This window comes from Thermobia domestica, chromosome 2 (genome assembly GCF_964235325.1).
Source record: "Thermobia domestica chromosome 2, izTheDome1.hap1.1, whole genome shotgun sequence".
NCBI lineage: Eukaryota > Metazoa > Arthropoda > Insecta > Zygentoma > Lepismatidae > Thermobia > Thermobia domestica.
In genome coordinates this window covers 13808929-13822106 of record NC_137455.1, presented here as the reverse complement: position 1 = coordinate 13822106, position 13178 = coordinate 13808929, and the positions used below count along the sequence as shown (strand labels likewise).

At 34.3% G+C, this 13178-nt stretch overlaps 1 protein-coding gene across 1 annotated transcript in view; it reads left to right on the top strand.

The window, feature by feature from the left end:
- Nucleotides 1-13178, top strand: part of LOC145670258 (NACHT and WD repeat domain-containing protein 2) — a 244606-nt gene that overhangs the window by 214158 nt on the left and 17270 nt on the right. Inside the window, exons 21-22 of the mRNA XM_081738676.1 lie at nt 2739-2913; nt 9366-9500. Of these exons, the coding sequence (XP_081594802.1) occupies nt 2739-2913; nt 9366-9500 (310 nt within the window). The remainder of the gene's footprint in view (nt 1-2738; nt 2914-9365; nt 9501-13178) is intronic.

Below are 13178 nucleotides of genomic sequence, written 5' to 3'. Positions count from 1 at the left end.
TCTGTTTTCCTTGAAACAGTTTATCTTGGCATGTATTTTATGATTGGAATTGCAGATTTAAAATTTTGCTATCCATGACACTTCTGCTTTAAAACAGTACAGAATTCAGCATGGATATGCTAGCGTGCTTTAGGAGTAGTTAATGGAGAACTTGACAATGCGTAACACACGAATTATGTATTTACGTAATTAAAACAAAATGTCAATATGAACATAAGAGAATCGTTTAAGTACTTACATGATTTTGGTGAAGAGCACAAGGCACAAAAATAAATAAATTAAATACTTTCGATCGTCTATGGGTCGTCATTGTAAATTAATTGCAGAGGGAGGTTGTCAAAAGAGTAAATATATGAAAAACAAAGGAAGATTTAGGTAAATATCCAAAAACAAAGGAAGATTTAGGTAAATATCAAAAAAATAATAAGATTTAGGTAAATATCCAAAAAAAAAAACAAAGGATGATTTAGGTAAATATCAAAAAAACAAAGGAAGATTTAGGTAAATATCCAAAAAAAACAAAGGAAGATTTAGGTAAATATAAAAAAATAAGATTTAGGTAAATATCCCCAAAAAACAAAGGAAGATTTAGGTAAATATAAAAAACAAAGGAAGATTTAGGTAATTATAAAAAACAAAGGAAGATTTAGGTAAATATCCAAAAACAAAGGAAGATTTAGGTAAATATAAAAAAACAAAGGAAGATTTAGGTAAATATAAAAAACAAAGGAAGATTTAGGTAAATATCCAGAAACAAAGGAAGATTTAAGTAAATATCAAAAAGAAAAATAAGATTTAGGTAAATATCCAAAAAACAAAGGAAGATTTAGGTAAATATCCAAAAAAAATAAGATTTAGGTAAATATCCTAAAAACAAAGGAAGATTTAGGTAAATATCCAAAAAAAAACAAAGGAAGATTTAGGTAAATATCCAAAAACAAAGGAAGATTTAGGTAAATATCAAAAAAAATAAGATTTAGGTAAATATCCCAAAAAAAACAAAGGAAGATTTAGGTAAATATCCAAAAAAAAACAAAGGAAGATTTAGGTAAATATCAAAAAAATAAGATTTAGGTAAATATCAAAAAGAAAAATAAGATTTAGGTAAATATCCAAAAAAAAACAAAGGAAGATTTAGGTAAATATCAAAAAGAAAAATAAGATTTAGGTAAATATCCAAAAAAAAAACAAAGGAAGATTTAGGTAAATATAAAAAAAATAAGATTTAGGTAAATATCCTAAAAACAAAGGAAGATTTAGGTAAATATAAAAAAACAAAGGAAGATTTAGGTAAATATTTAAAAAAAAACAAAGGAAGATTTAGGTAAATATAAAAAAACAAAAAAAAAAACAAAGGAAGATTTAGGTTTAACGTCCCACGATTATGCCCTTTGGGGAGATGCATGATTAAGGCCAGTGAATGATAATGAAAGAATTGGTGGAATGAGAAAGTGGGAGGAAACGAGAGTGTCCGTAGAAAACCCACGGACATGGTGTTGTGCATCACAAATTTATTTAGCCGGGGATCGAACCAGGAACCCCACGTACCAGAAGTGAGCAATCTACCACTGAGCCACCGTACCCACCAGTAAGTATCCAAGTTTCATATACAATGATAGGTACATATAAATGTCATATTGACAACAGCAATACTTTTGTATTATTACATATATGATAATTCTCTTCGTACAGACAATCGAAAGTACCCATATTTTACTTTACTTTTTCGTATATATAAAGAATGAATCAAAATAAATGTTACAAGCCAATATATCGCGAATTATGCATCAAATAAGAAAAATATTAAGAGACAATGTACAATACAGAGGGACCTAAAAATAAGTCAAACGCGAGCTTCCCCCCGATGTAGAATCATTTTCGGCGGCCATTTTGAAACAGGCTTGCCCAAATCAAAACAAATTTTGTACTAAGCTGTTTGGCTTTCCATGATCTATCAAACACGGTATCACTCAACCTATATTCCCATTTGAAATTTTCAAGTTGGTCCCGGTGCCCCATGATGGGTTCCCTGGGTACACCGCAACAATATCATTCCACGTTGCCTATGGCTCTTTCCCTCTTTATTTTTTGTTTCATCGTTTTCTACTCAGCCGTTTCTGATTTATAAGTACTGGAAATTTTATCTGATACAGGACCATTATTGGGGGCCATCTTGAAAACCCATATCAAAAATTGTTTTCTACGAAAATTGTTCAATTTTCCAAGCTCTTTCGAACGAGGTATCACTTGACCTATGTTCCCATTTGAATATTTCACGTATACCCCCCTCTCCCCAAAATGGGGCCGGGGGGAACCTCATGTTTAACTCATTTTTTAGGCCCCTCTGTATTGTACATTAACTCTTAATATTTTTCTTATTTGATTTATGGTTCGCGAAATATTATCTTGTAACAGTTATTTTGACGCACCCTGTATATATATATATATATCTGTGGCTTGGTTCTAAAGGGCCGATGTCACTTTTTGGCAAAAATGAGATACTCTTCAATTTTAACGTCTATAAATGGATGTTTTCTTGTGCAAGAAGGGCAAATGTCAACACGAAATAATTTGAAATATATCCATTCATATTAACATTCGCTTTTCTTGGCATGATATATATCTGCTCCGTGTTATTTTTTGGTACAGAGTAAGTTGGAGAAGAGAATTCCACTGTTCATATTTGTTGTAGACTTTCCAATATTGCATTCACTTACATATTTTTTTTTATTTCTTAGGAAGTTGATGAGCCATCGCCAAATTTCATCATAGTCTATGATTTGCAAAGCGGAACGCTATTCAAAAAGTGGAAACCAGGTGTTAATACTGTTTCCATAGCAATTTCGTCACAGAATGGTTGTGTAATCAGTGGCTTGGAAGACGCAAGAATATTAGTATGGGACCTTATCACAGGTAGGAAGTTCCAACTACATTTATTTTGAAAGTTAAGGAGTAAACAGTTTAAGTAGTGTTTAATGTCCCCGATTGAGTGCAACAGAAGTAATAAATTGAGCTCTACCTTCAAAGGATTATTATTATTATTATTATTATTATTATTATTATTATTATTATTATTATTATTATTATTATTATTATTATTATTATTATTATTATTATTATTAAGTATTCTGCCTTTTGGTAGGACTTGGGACAAATAACGGTTTTTTCTTCTTAATTTTCAGTTTTGGGCCTGGAAATGTTTCTCCCATATTTCTCGATTTTCATCTTTCTCTTTTAACTTCCGATATTTTCTTCTGGTTTTCAAATCATCAATCAGTTGTGATCTTCTTCTTCCTATTCCTCGCTTTCCTTCCATCTTCCCTTCTATGGCGGTATGAAGAAGACAATTTCTTCGCAAAATATGTCCAATCCAATTGGCCTTTCTACGAAAGATGGTGGCCAGAAGCGTCCTCTTCTCTCCTATCCGTTTCAAAACAACTTCGTTTGTTGCTCTCTGTGCTCATTTAATCTTCTCCATCTTCCTTCAACACCACATTTCGAAGCTTTCCAAATATTTCCTCTATAACTTCCGTAATGTCCAAGTCTCTGAACCATATAGTCCAATGCTCCATATATAGCACTTGACCAACTTCTTCTTAAGTCCAATATTAAGCCTGCTAGTTAAGAGTGATCTTTTCTTGTTGATTGCTTCTTTAGCTATGACAATACTTGACCTAATCTCTTTGGTGCAGTACGCGTTTCTCGTCAAAATACTTCCCAGATACTTGAAATTATCGACCTCTTCAATTTCTCTTTGTTCTACTCTGATCCGTAAGGGCGTGTTTCCACGGGATATTCTCATGACTTTCGACTTTTCGATGTTAATTTCCATTTCATACAGTTTTCCAGTGTCAACTATTTTGTCAATCATCTCCTGTAGTCCTCCTTCGGTTTTAGCTATTATAACCGTATCATCTGCATACCTGATCTTGTTAATGATCTGCCCTCCAATCTTGAAGTCTCCAGTTCCCATTAATGCTTCCTTCATTAAACATTCACTGTAAACGTTGAATAATTGGAGCGACATACTACATCCTTGTCTGACTCCTCTTCCAATCTCCACACTAGTAGTTTCTCCTTCATTCAAGCGCAACTTGACTCGTTGTTCTATGTGTAGGACATATATTAATCGTCAATTAGAAGATACAAAGAATGTAAGGGTTTCTCATAATCTCACGGCTTGTGCGCTCACACTTCTCCTTTCCAGGTATTGAGAGTTCAACATCTCAGATAAAAAGCGGGAGGTAGTTAGGAGCTCACTTTAATACTAGATAACTAACTAACTCTATGACCTATGGAACCCGCAGGTTCAATGTCATATTCACAAAGGCTCTCCATTGATTTTTATCCTTAGCGAACTGCGTCTAGTTTCTATTTTGTATTCCTACTTCTGCGAGATCTATCTTAATATTGTCATCCCATCTGCGCCTAGGTCATCCTAATGGTCGTTTTACGAGTGGACTTCCGGTTAAAAACTCTGAAAATAATCCTGCTTTCTTCCATCTTGGCTACATGACCTGCCCACCTGAACCTCCTAGGCTTGATGACTCTAACAATGTTTGGTAAACGATATAAATTATGTAGTTTCTCGTTATGAAGTTTCTTCCATTTCCCATTCCCGTTCCTCTTGGGTCCGAATAGGCGTCTCAAAATCTTGTTTTCAAACACCCTCAGTCTACGTTCTTCTCTCAGAGTAAGGGACCATGTTTCGTAACCATACAGAACAATACAATGATTATCGTTTTATATATTTTAAGCTTCACATTCCTCGACAGAATTCGCGATGAAAAACATTTTGAACTGAATAATAACACCAACTCCCTGCTTTTAATCGACATTTAATTTCCTCGTAAATATGGTTTTCATCTGTTAATATTGATCCTAGATATTTGAAAGTATTCACTTTATCAAAAGTATTTATTTATTTATTTATTTATTTATTTGTCTGTTTTGCATACAAATGAGAGTATAGTCGGGTACGCATACAGTTGTCAAAATTACAAAATAATTATATATACAGCTATAAAAAACTTACAAATAGATTAATACATACATAACTATGACTTTTATAAGCTTACACATTCATAACATAATTCACAAAAGACATTTATACATTGTCTTCAACTACTAAGAACTTGTGAAGATCAGATTTAAACATAGAATACGATTTTTTTGCTTTAGAAAGTCAGGTAACTTATTGAAAATTTTTGTACACTTAATATATACCTTTTTTAAAAAAAATGAGAAATTTTAAAGGAAAACTCGCAAATTTTAACGAATCGAATATTGTATTTATGGACGTTACTGTTTTCAATAAATACGTGTTTGTTACTTACGGTAAACAAGATAATTTTATATAGATACACACAAGGTAATGGTAATATTTTTTGTCCTCGAAAGATGGGCTTGCAGGAAGACTTTGGTAACAATCCAAACACAACCCTTAGTGCTTTCTTTTGTAAGCGAAACGTGCCAATACATTCGGTAGAATAGCCCCAAAAAATAATATCGTAACTTATTAAAGAATGGAATTTTGCATAGTACACTAAAACTAAAGCCCGTGTTGTGACATTACCTCTTAGTCTACGGAGGCCGAAACAAATACTACTTAATTTTTTGATGAGTTGAGAAATATGCTTATTCCAAGTTAGTTTCGAACTAATGGTGACACCAAGAAATTTAGTTGAAATAGAAAAGTTTACTTTTTTATTATTCACCATTACACAAGGAATAAATTTATTTTGAAGAGGATAATAAAAATCTAGCAAGGAAGTTTTATCATTGTTTAAAACTAAGTTATTGCTACTTAACCATTTACTTAATCGTGAAAATGCAGTGTTTTGATTATATTCAGTATTATGTCGTGAGTTACCTGTAATAATAACATTGGTGTCATCAGCAAATAAAACACATTTATTATGCAACATTTCTTGTGTCAAATCATTAACGTATATAAAAAAAAGAGCAATAGACCAAGCACTGATCCTTGAGGTACACCAGTTAGTATTGTACCTTAATAACTACTAAACTTATGAATTTTACCATTATTTTCGTTCGTAATTTGAACTATCTGATACTTATTCTTCAAGTAAGACTCGATCCATTTATTGGCAGTTTTTCTTATACCATAAAAGCATTCAAATGCCTCAGTAAGGTCAACAAAGAGTACAAGCATATTATATAGTATTTTAACGCAACTATGATTTGTCGTATTGCGATCCGACGAACTTCCATGTATTTAGTTTTCCCTACATTTACTTCCGAACCTATGTTCCTGCTAGCATTTAATAAGAGCTCTGTATTTCTTTCTATTGTTTTTCTATCATCCCCTATTAAATTTACATCATCAGCATACACCATAATCTGGTGAATACCATTCAGCTATGGGCCCTGGTTGCTGTCTTCGAGTTTCCTTATAGCGTACTCCACGTCAAAGTTGAATAATAATGGGAACAATACATGTCTTGTTTTAGACCATTCTTGACGTGGAAGCTTTTGGACAAAAATTTTCCTAACTTCAATAGTAGATAACGTTCTTCATAACCTTGAATTGATAAATGATATAAAACAATCAAGAAATGTAAATAATTTCAAGGAGAGAGGATGTGAATTAAACTTGAACTCTCCAGAGAAGTGTCTAAACTTCTCGATTGATCTGTGTCTTAGTCAAAATAAGCAAAATAATGCACCTAGAACAGCGTTTATCAGGCTGTGGTCCAAGGGCTACAAGTAGTCCTTGAGGTTTGCCCTTGTGGTTCTCTTAGATCAGGGGTCTTCTTCCACTCGTCAGACTGTGCGAACCAAATAAACAATTTCAATGATGCTTGCGAGCTACTGAGCTGCATCGTGGTACTTTCAACTGTTTTAATAAGATTTTTGTCTGTGTCATCCGATCTGTTTTCTAGCAGAAGGCTTAACCTTTTTAAAGGCAGTTAGCACTTTTGGTTAGCTCTTGAGAGGCAGAGAGAATAATATGAAAGTACTTAAATTGTGAAAAGAATTCGGACCATAGCCAGGAGCTCTGTGGGTCATACGTTGAAGACCTTGTCTTACATTGATTGAACATTAATCCAAAAAGGCAGAAGAAATCAAGTTCAAGAGAATTTAGACAAAATTGTAAATTCCCAACGTATGTTAACTGTTAGTGCTCCATATCCGAACACAATAGTTAGAAATCTCGAAGTTTGGAAACTACATATGCAAACATCTTTCACTTTCTTGTCCAGGAGTCACACTTCATGAAGTGTACCACTCTATCTATTCTTTAGAATATTGTTGAAACAAACTATTATCAACGAACTATTATCAAGTTCGTTACTGAATTCTCTATGTCTGTGTATCTGTCTGTCTGTTATTTGCGAATTTTTCAATTTTGAGCCCTCCATTCGATAGAGCATCAAAAACTATCTGAGAAAGTGATGGAATTTTTCACGTCACTCTTACCGTTCCCGAGATATTGGATAAAAATGTCCAATTTTGGGAGATTTTAGGAGCCATATCTCAGGAACCATAAGTTATAGAGAGATGATATTGGCGTTGATCAATACCTAAGAGGATAATGAACATTTTGGTACCAAATAGTACTCGGTGGCCACTGTCCAACTGACCACTGGTTTGACCAGTGGCTACCAGTTAATATTGGTACCAACATTACTATCTTCCTGGGTATTGATCAACACCAATATCATCTCTCTTTGATTTAATTCCCGAGATATTGGCCAAAAAATAGTTCCGATTTCGGGAGATTTAAGGAGCCATATCTCGGGAACCGTAAGTCATAGAGAGATGACATTTTGCGAATTTTTACGAGAGACAGAAGAAGGTGAGGATAAAAAAATATTTACTTCTACACCTAGGAGCAATAACAGTTATCCTTCCTGCTCCATCTCTCCATTCTTTTTAAGTTCGTTCTGGCAATGCTCTTGGAGCATTCTTAACTTCTTTTTTTTCTGTTAACCAATATAAAATTAGGAAGGTTTTTAATTAATATGACGTAAAAACTATAAGTATAGTGGTATTTGCATGTATTAAAGGATTTTTAAAAATGGTAAGTTTACTTTCGAAGGGACAAAATGTTATACATTCTCACTAATAAAAGTGGTCCTCACTTGAAAAAAAAAAGTTTGAGAAACACTTATCCAAAAGAATGAGAAACACTTCTCCAGAAGAATGAGATAGAAAAGTTTATTACAAGAAAAGATTGTATTTCAGTAATACAAAATTCGTTACTCTATGTCTTCTTAGTGCATAAGCAGAAATTAATTCTAATATATATGCCTAGGTATATTGTAAAGTTCTTGCTTTTGTGGGAGCCAGGAGCGTCATTTCAGATTTTGCTTGGGGGGAGGGAGCAAAACCCCTTGATATAAGTTAAATTTCGTGTTTTTCACTGATTTGCTACTATTCTATTGATAAAATCTATATAAATCTCAAACTCAGAGGGGGACAATTGCCCCTCCCTGTCCCCCTAAATGACGCACCTGGTGGGAGTAGGTAGAGCTAGCTAGAGTAAATTAGATTTTTAGAATTGACTTGCACCAAGGGCGCCGAGCCCCCCCCCAAAGCTCATGTGGGTCCCATGTATTTTTATGAATATATATTTTTATATGTATTTTTATAGTTATATGTATTGTTACATGTATTTTCTTTATGAATGAGCCCCCTAAAGTTACAGGAAAATCGGCGCCCTTGACTTTCACTACCGTTTTTTATTATAAACATCTTTTAATAAAATACAACAGTATTTACAGAAATACTACAATACCTAGGTATAACTTTTATCAAATATAAGGTTAAAAAAAGTGGCCCAAGACTATACAGCCTTATGGCAGGATTTCTACAAAGTTTTAAAGGAAGCTAAGTAGAGTGAATAAGAAACATAAATGCTCTGAAGCAGTGAGAGGGTTAAGAATTATAGAGCCCCAAAGCAGGCTAAAAAACTAAGGTTAAAATCCCGACAGAGCTTCGTACAAGCTAAGGCAAAAGAAAAAGAAAAAGCCTAGATTTCTGCAGCAAACTAGAAGCTTTTAAGTTTTTTTTTTCTAGAGCTCTAGGCAAGCTAGAGGAGAAGTTACCAATTGCAAACTGGTAGCTGTCTGTAAAATCCTTTTTGTTATATAGGCAGCTGTGGCACTGCTGATTCCTTGTTGTCATGTAACTGTAAGTACTGCTGGTGGGTGGTTCGTTGTCTGCTCTTATAGTAATCCAACGTAAAATGTAGTAATCCATTACAAACAAGAGCACGTGTAAGTTTTATAAACACACGAGCACGTGGTACAGTACCATATATATATATTTATAAATGCAGAATAATTCTTACTTTTCATTGCAACATTTCTAAAAAATGTTAATTTGTTGTGTTTTAGGCAACTGTCGCTGGACACTATGTGGCCATACAGCTCCTGTCAACTACCTCCGATTGGAGCCACAGGGTGGATGCTTCCTGTCCTCTGATTCCACGTGTCACGACCGCTCCCTTCGTTTGTGGGATTTGGGCACAGGTAACGAGAAAAAAAAGGTCTTACGATGCCACAAACAATTTTTGTTTGTCTTATAATATAAGAACGGAATTAAGTCTACGATGTATTTAATGATATTATTTCTTGTAAAAAAAAAAAAATAATAATGCATAGCATGTTTGGTTAACTAACGTAACTAAACACGGGATAATTTCTAAGAAAACAAATATGGAAATTATGTTAGACATAAAATATTGTAATTATAAACAGTATATGCACTATGCACTCTTTTATTTACGTTACTCAAAGGTAACCAAACCCAAAGATCTAGGAAGATCAATATACTTGAGTAAAGCGATAATCTTTGAAATCTTTGAGTTTAACGTTCCACGATTATGCCCTTTAGGCGAAAGGAGACGATGGTTAAATCATGTGAATGATGATGCAAGAGTTGATGGAACGAAAAAGTGGGAGGAAACAGGAGTAGCCCGAGAAAACCCACAACACAATGTTGCCGACCACTAACTAACTTGGATGGGGATGGAACCAGGGACCTTACGCACGAGAGGCAAGGGTGCCGATTTCTCTGTAAATTTTGGGGGAGGGCATTCAGATGCAGAAGGCATATATGAGGATTTTAAGACAAATTGCATTCAAATTATACCAAATAAGTGTATATTCATAAATACAATACGGGGGCCCACATGAGGTTTGAGGGGGGGAGGCTCGACCCCCAAGATCGGCGCCCTTGACCAGAGGTAAGCGCTCTACCATTGAACCACCGTGCCCACCATTGAATAGAGCTGAGTGATTTATGATATAATGTATAAACGGGTGTTTAGAATACGCGATATACTTGACATTTCATTTCTGTTTCGCCAAAAGTGCTACTGAATTTATACTACAATAAAAAAAAAAGAACTTAAATATGCATTTATCATTAATTTGTAAAACAAGTAATAATTACTAGGAAATATTGTAGCCATGTGAGTGTTGATAATAGCTGTGTAATCTTAATGGGCGATATTTAGAGATAATTCGTTAATCAAGTGTTAGTCATGCGATTAGGTAGTGTCGTATTAGCTCTGTACTAAGGAGGGTGTACTTTTTGGTATTCAGAGTCTGCTTGGAGTTTAGCTAATACGTTGATTTGGTATCGTTAGCTAATATAATCTCAATACCTCGAGTGCAAAAAATAAATGTGGCAACTACGGAAATTTAGATGTACGCATGTATAGTCCGCAGAAATGAAATTATACCAAATATGAAATTCGAAATGTTTTATTTGTGGTTTGACATCAAAACAACTTATAAGTAGTTACGAAATAGGATTATAATTAACGTATTATTGATTTCTGAGGGATGTATTTATGGGAAGAAGAAGTAGAAGTCAATTAATATTAGCGACGATAGAAGGATTATGTTGTTGTATGAAGGGAAGATAATTTGTCGATCAGTTGTATCTAACCCTCAGAAAACTGGAATTTTCTACTCATCTCTCACTGTTCACTTTAAGAAATAGTTCTGCTATTATAAAGAACTCGTCTGAATAGCTCCTTCGTAGTTAACTGACCGGATGTGATGAAAGAAAAGAAAGACAGGTAATTAATTGTCTTTGTATTCTTAATGTAAGTTTGCTTATGAGTCAACTGTGGTTAAACCAGGGTACCCTTTGCTCTAAATTAATTAGTCACATGCGATTAACTTAGTCAACTAGTACGTGCTAAATCAGAGATTCTGAATACACTTCTGATAACCATGTTAGTCAAATCCTTAGTATGGCGCTAATCATACGTCAAAATGACTCTGCTTAAGGCCCAATGTCTTAGAAGAATTCAATAAGAAGGTTACAAAACAGTAAATTCGATTAAGATATTTTACCAGATCGAAATACCATAACGAACTGGGAAGTATTTTAATTTTTAAAATAATCAGTCGTGGAGAGCACAATAAACATGAGTCTTTATCCGCAAATCTAGTGTCTAGTGCGCGCTTCTTCAGTACATGAAGATTTGGGTTCGATTTCTGGTAGGCAAGCATTGAAATTTGAACGGATTACGATTTTTCGTATTCCATCTTGAACTGTAGGCCTCTGACTCATATAGTTCTGGTGCTGAAAAGAGACGCTAAACTTAAATAAATAGTTGGAAAGATGATTAGGTTTTTAATATTGTTCAGACAATAAGTACGCTAAACTGTAGTTATTTAGAAAATTGGTCTTTAATCATGGAGCAGGGCAGTGCTACAAAAAGAAAACGACAGTTCAGCAGCCATTTTCTGTTGATTATATCATATCACTGATAATATTTTAAGTATTGGGACGTACGGTAAACAAAGCCACCATGCGATTCCTTCCCGGCCGTTTAAAGAGATTATATTACCAAAAGAAAAATAGTACATAAGGCTTTTGACCGCGTGAATTGGGAATTCTTGTTGGAAGTTCTAAAGGAAGTTGGGTTGGAATGGAAAGATCGAAAACTCATAAGAAACTTATATATGAACCAACAATTAAGTGTTAGAATAGGGGAGGAACTGACTGAGGAGAGTGCAATTGGAAGGGGAGTTTGACAGGGACAATGTCTCTCGCCAACATTAGAAGAGATAATGAAAAAGAGCCTACAAAATGAAGACGACATTTCAGTACGAGGTAACATGATTAGTTGTATACGCTTTGCAGATGATATGGCGCTTGTTGCAGAATCTGAGAAGAGAAAATCAATAAGATGTTAGAAAACGTGATGAATGGGTGTGAAGAATATGAGAGGAAAAAATAAATGTTAGAAAGACAAAAGCTATGGTGATGGGTACGAAGGGATCGGTGTCAAGTATAAAAGCAGGAGAGGAAAATATAGAACCGGTGACCAGGTTTCGATATCTGGGTAGTATTACTAGTAGTGATATGAAATGTGAACGTGAAATAAAAGCAAGGATAGGAATGGCGAAAGACGCTTTTAGGAGAAAGAAAAGACTAGTTTGTGGGACCTTCAATAAAGAGTCAAGAAAAAGATTCATAAAATGCTTCGTGTGCAATATTGTACTGTATGAGTCGGAAACATGGACATTACGAAAAAATGATTAAAAACAATTGGAAACTTTCGAAATGTGGGTATGGAGAAGAAGGAGAGAATTAGATGGCTCAAACAGAAAACGAATGAGAAGGTGTTAGGAATGGTGGGAGAGAAAAGTACAAGTTTAGATATTATTAGGAAGAGGAAGAGAAACTGGTTGGGACATTGGCTAAGAAGAAATTGTATCATGAGGGACATGCTAGAGGATATAGTGGCAGGAAAGTGAGGAGGGAGGCGGAGACTACAATTAATGAACGATATCAAAAAAGAAATTCGTACTTGAAGACGAAGAGGTTAGCGGAAGACCGTGGAGCATGGAAGTTTCTCAGTTGCAGCAAGTAACCTGCCAATAATGGCAGAATATCTATGATGATGATGATGATATTTTTTAAAAAAAGATAAATAACCATAAAAATTATAGACAGGAGTTTTGTGCAAAAGCTCAGTTGCAATGAAACTAATTGAACCTAATTAATACTAACAGAAACACTAATAATAGAACAACGAACATTTTTCAGATTACACACTCGTATGCATCACTAAGCCAAACTCAGATGGCGCTAATTTACTTGATAGGTATGGGTTAAATAAGTAACTGAATAGGGCCTCTCCGGTGATTAATCAGTCGCTGTTGTAACGTGCAACAGTAAGT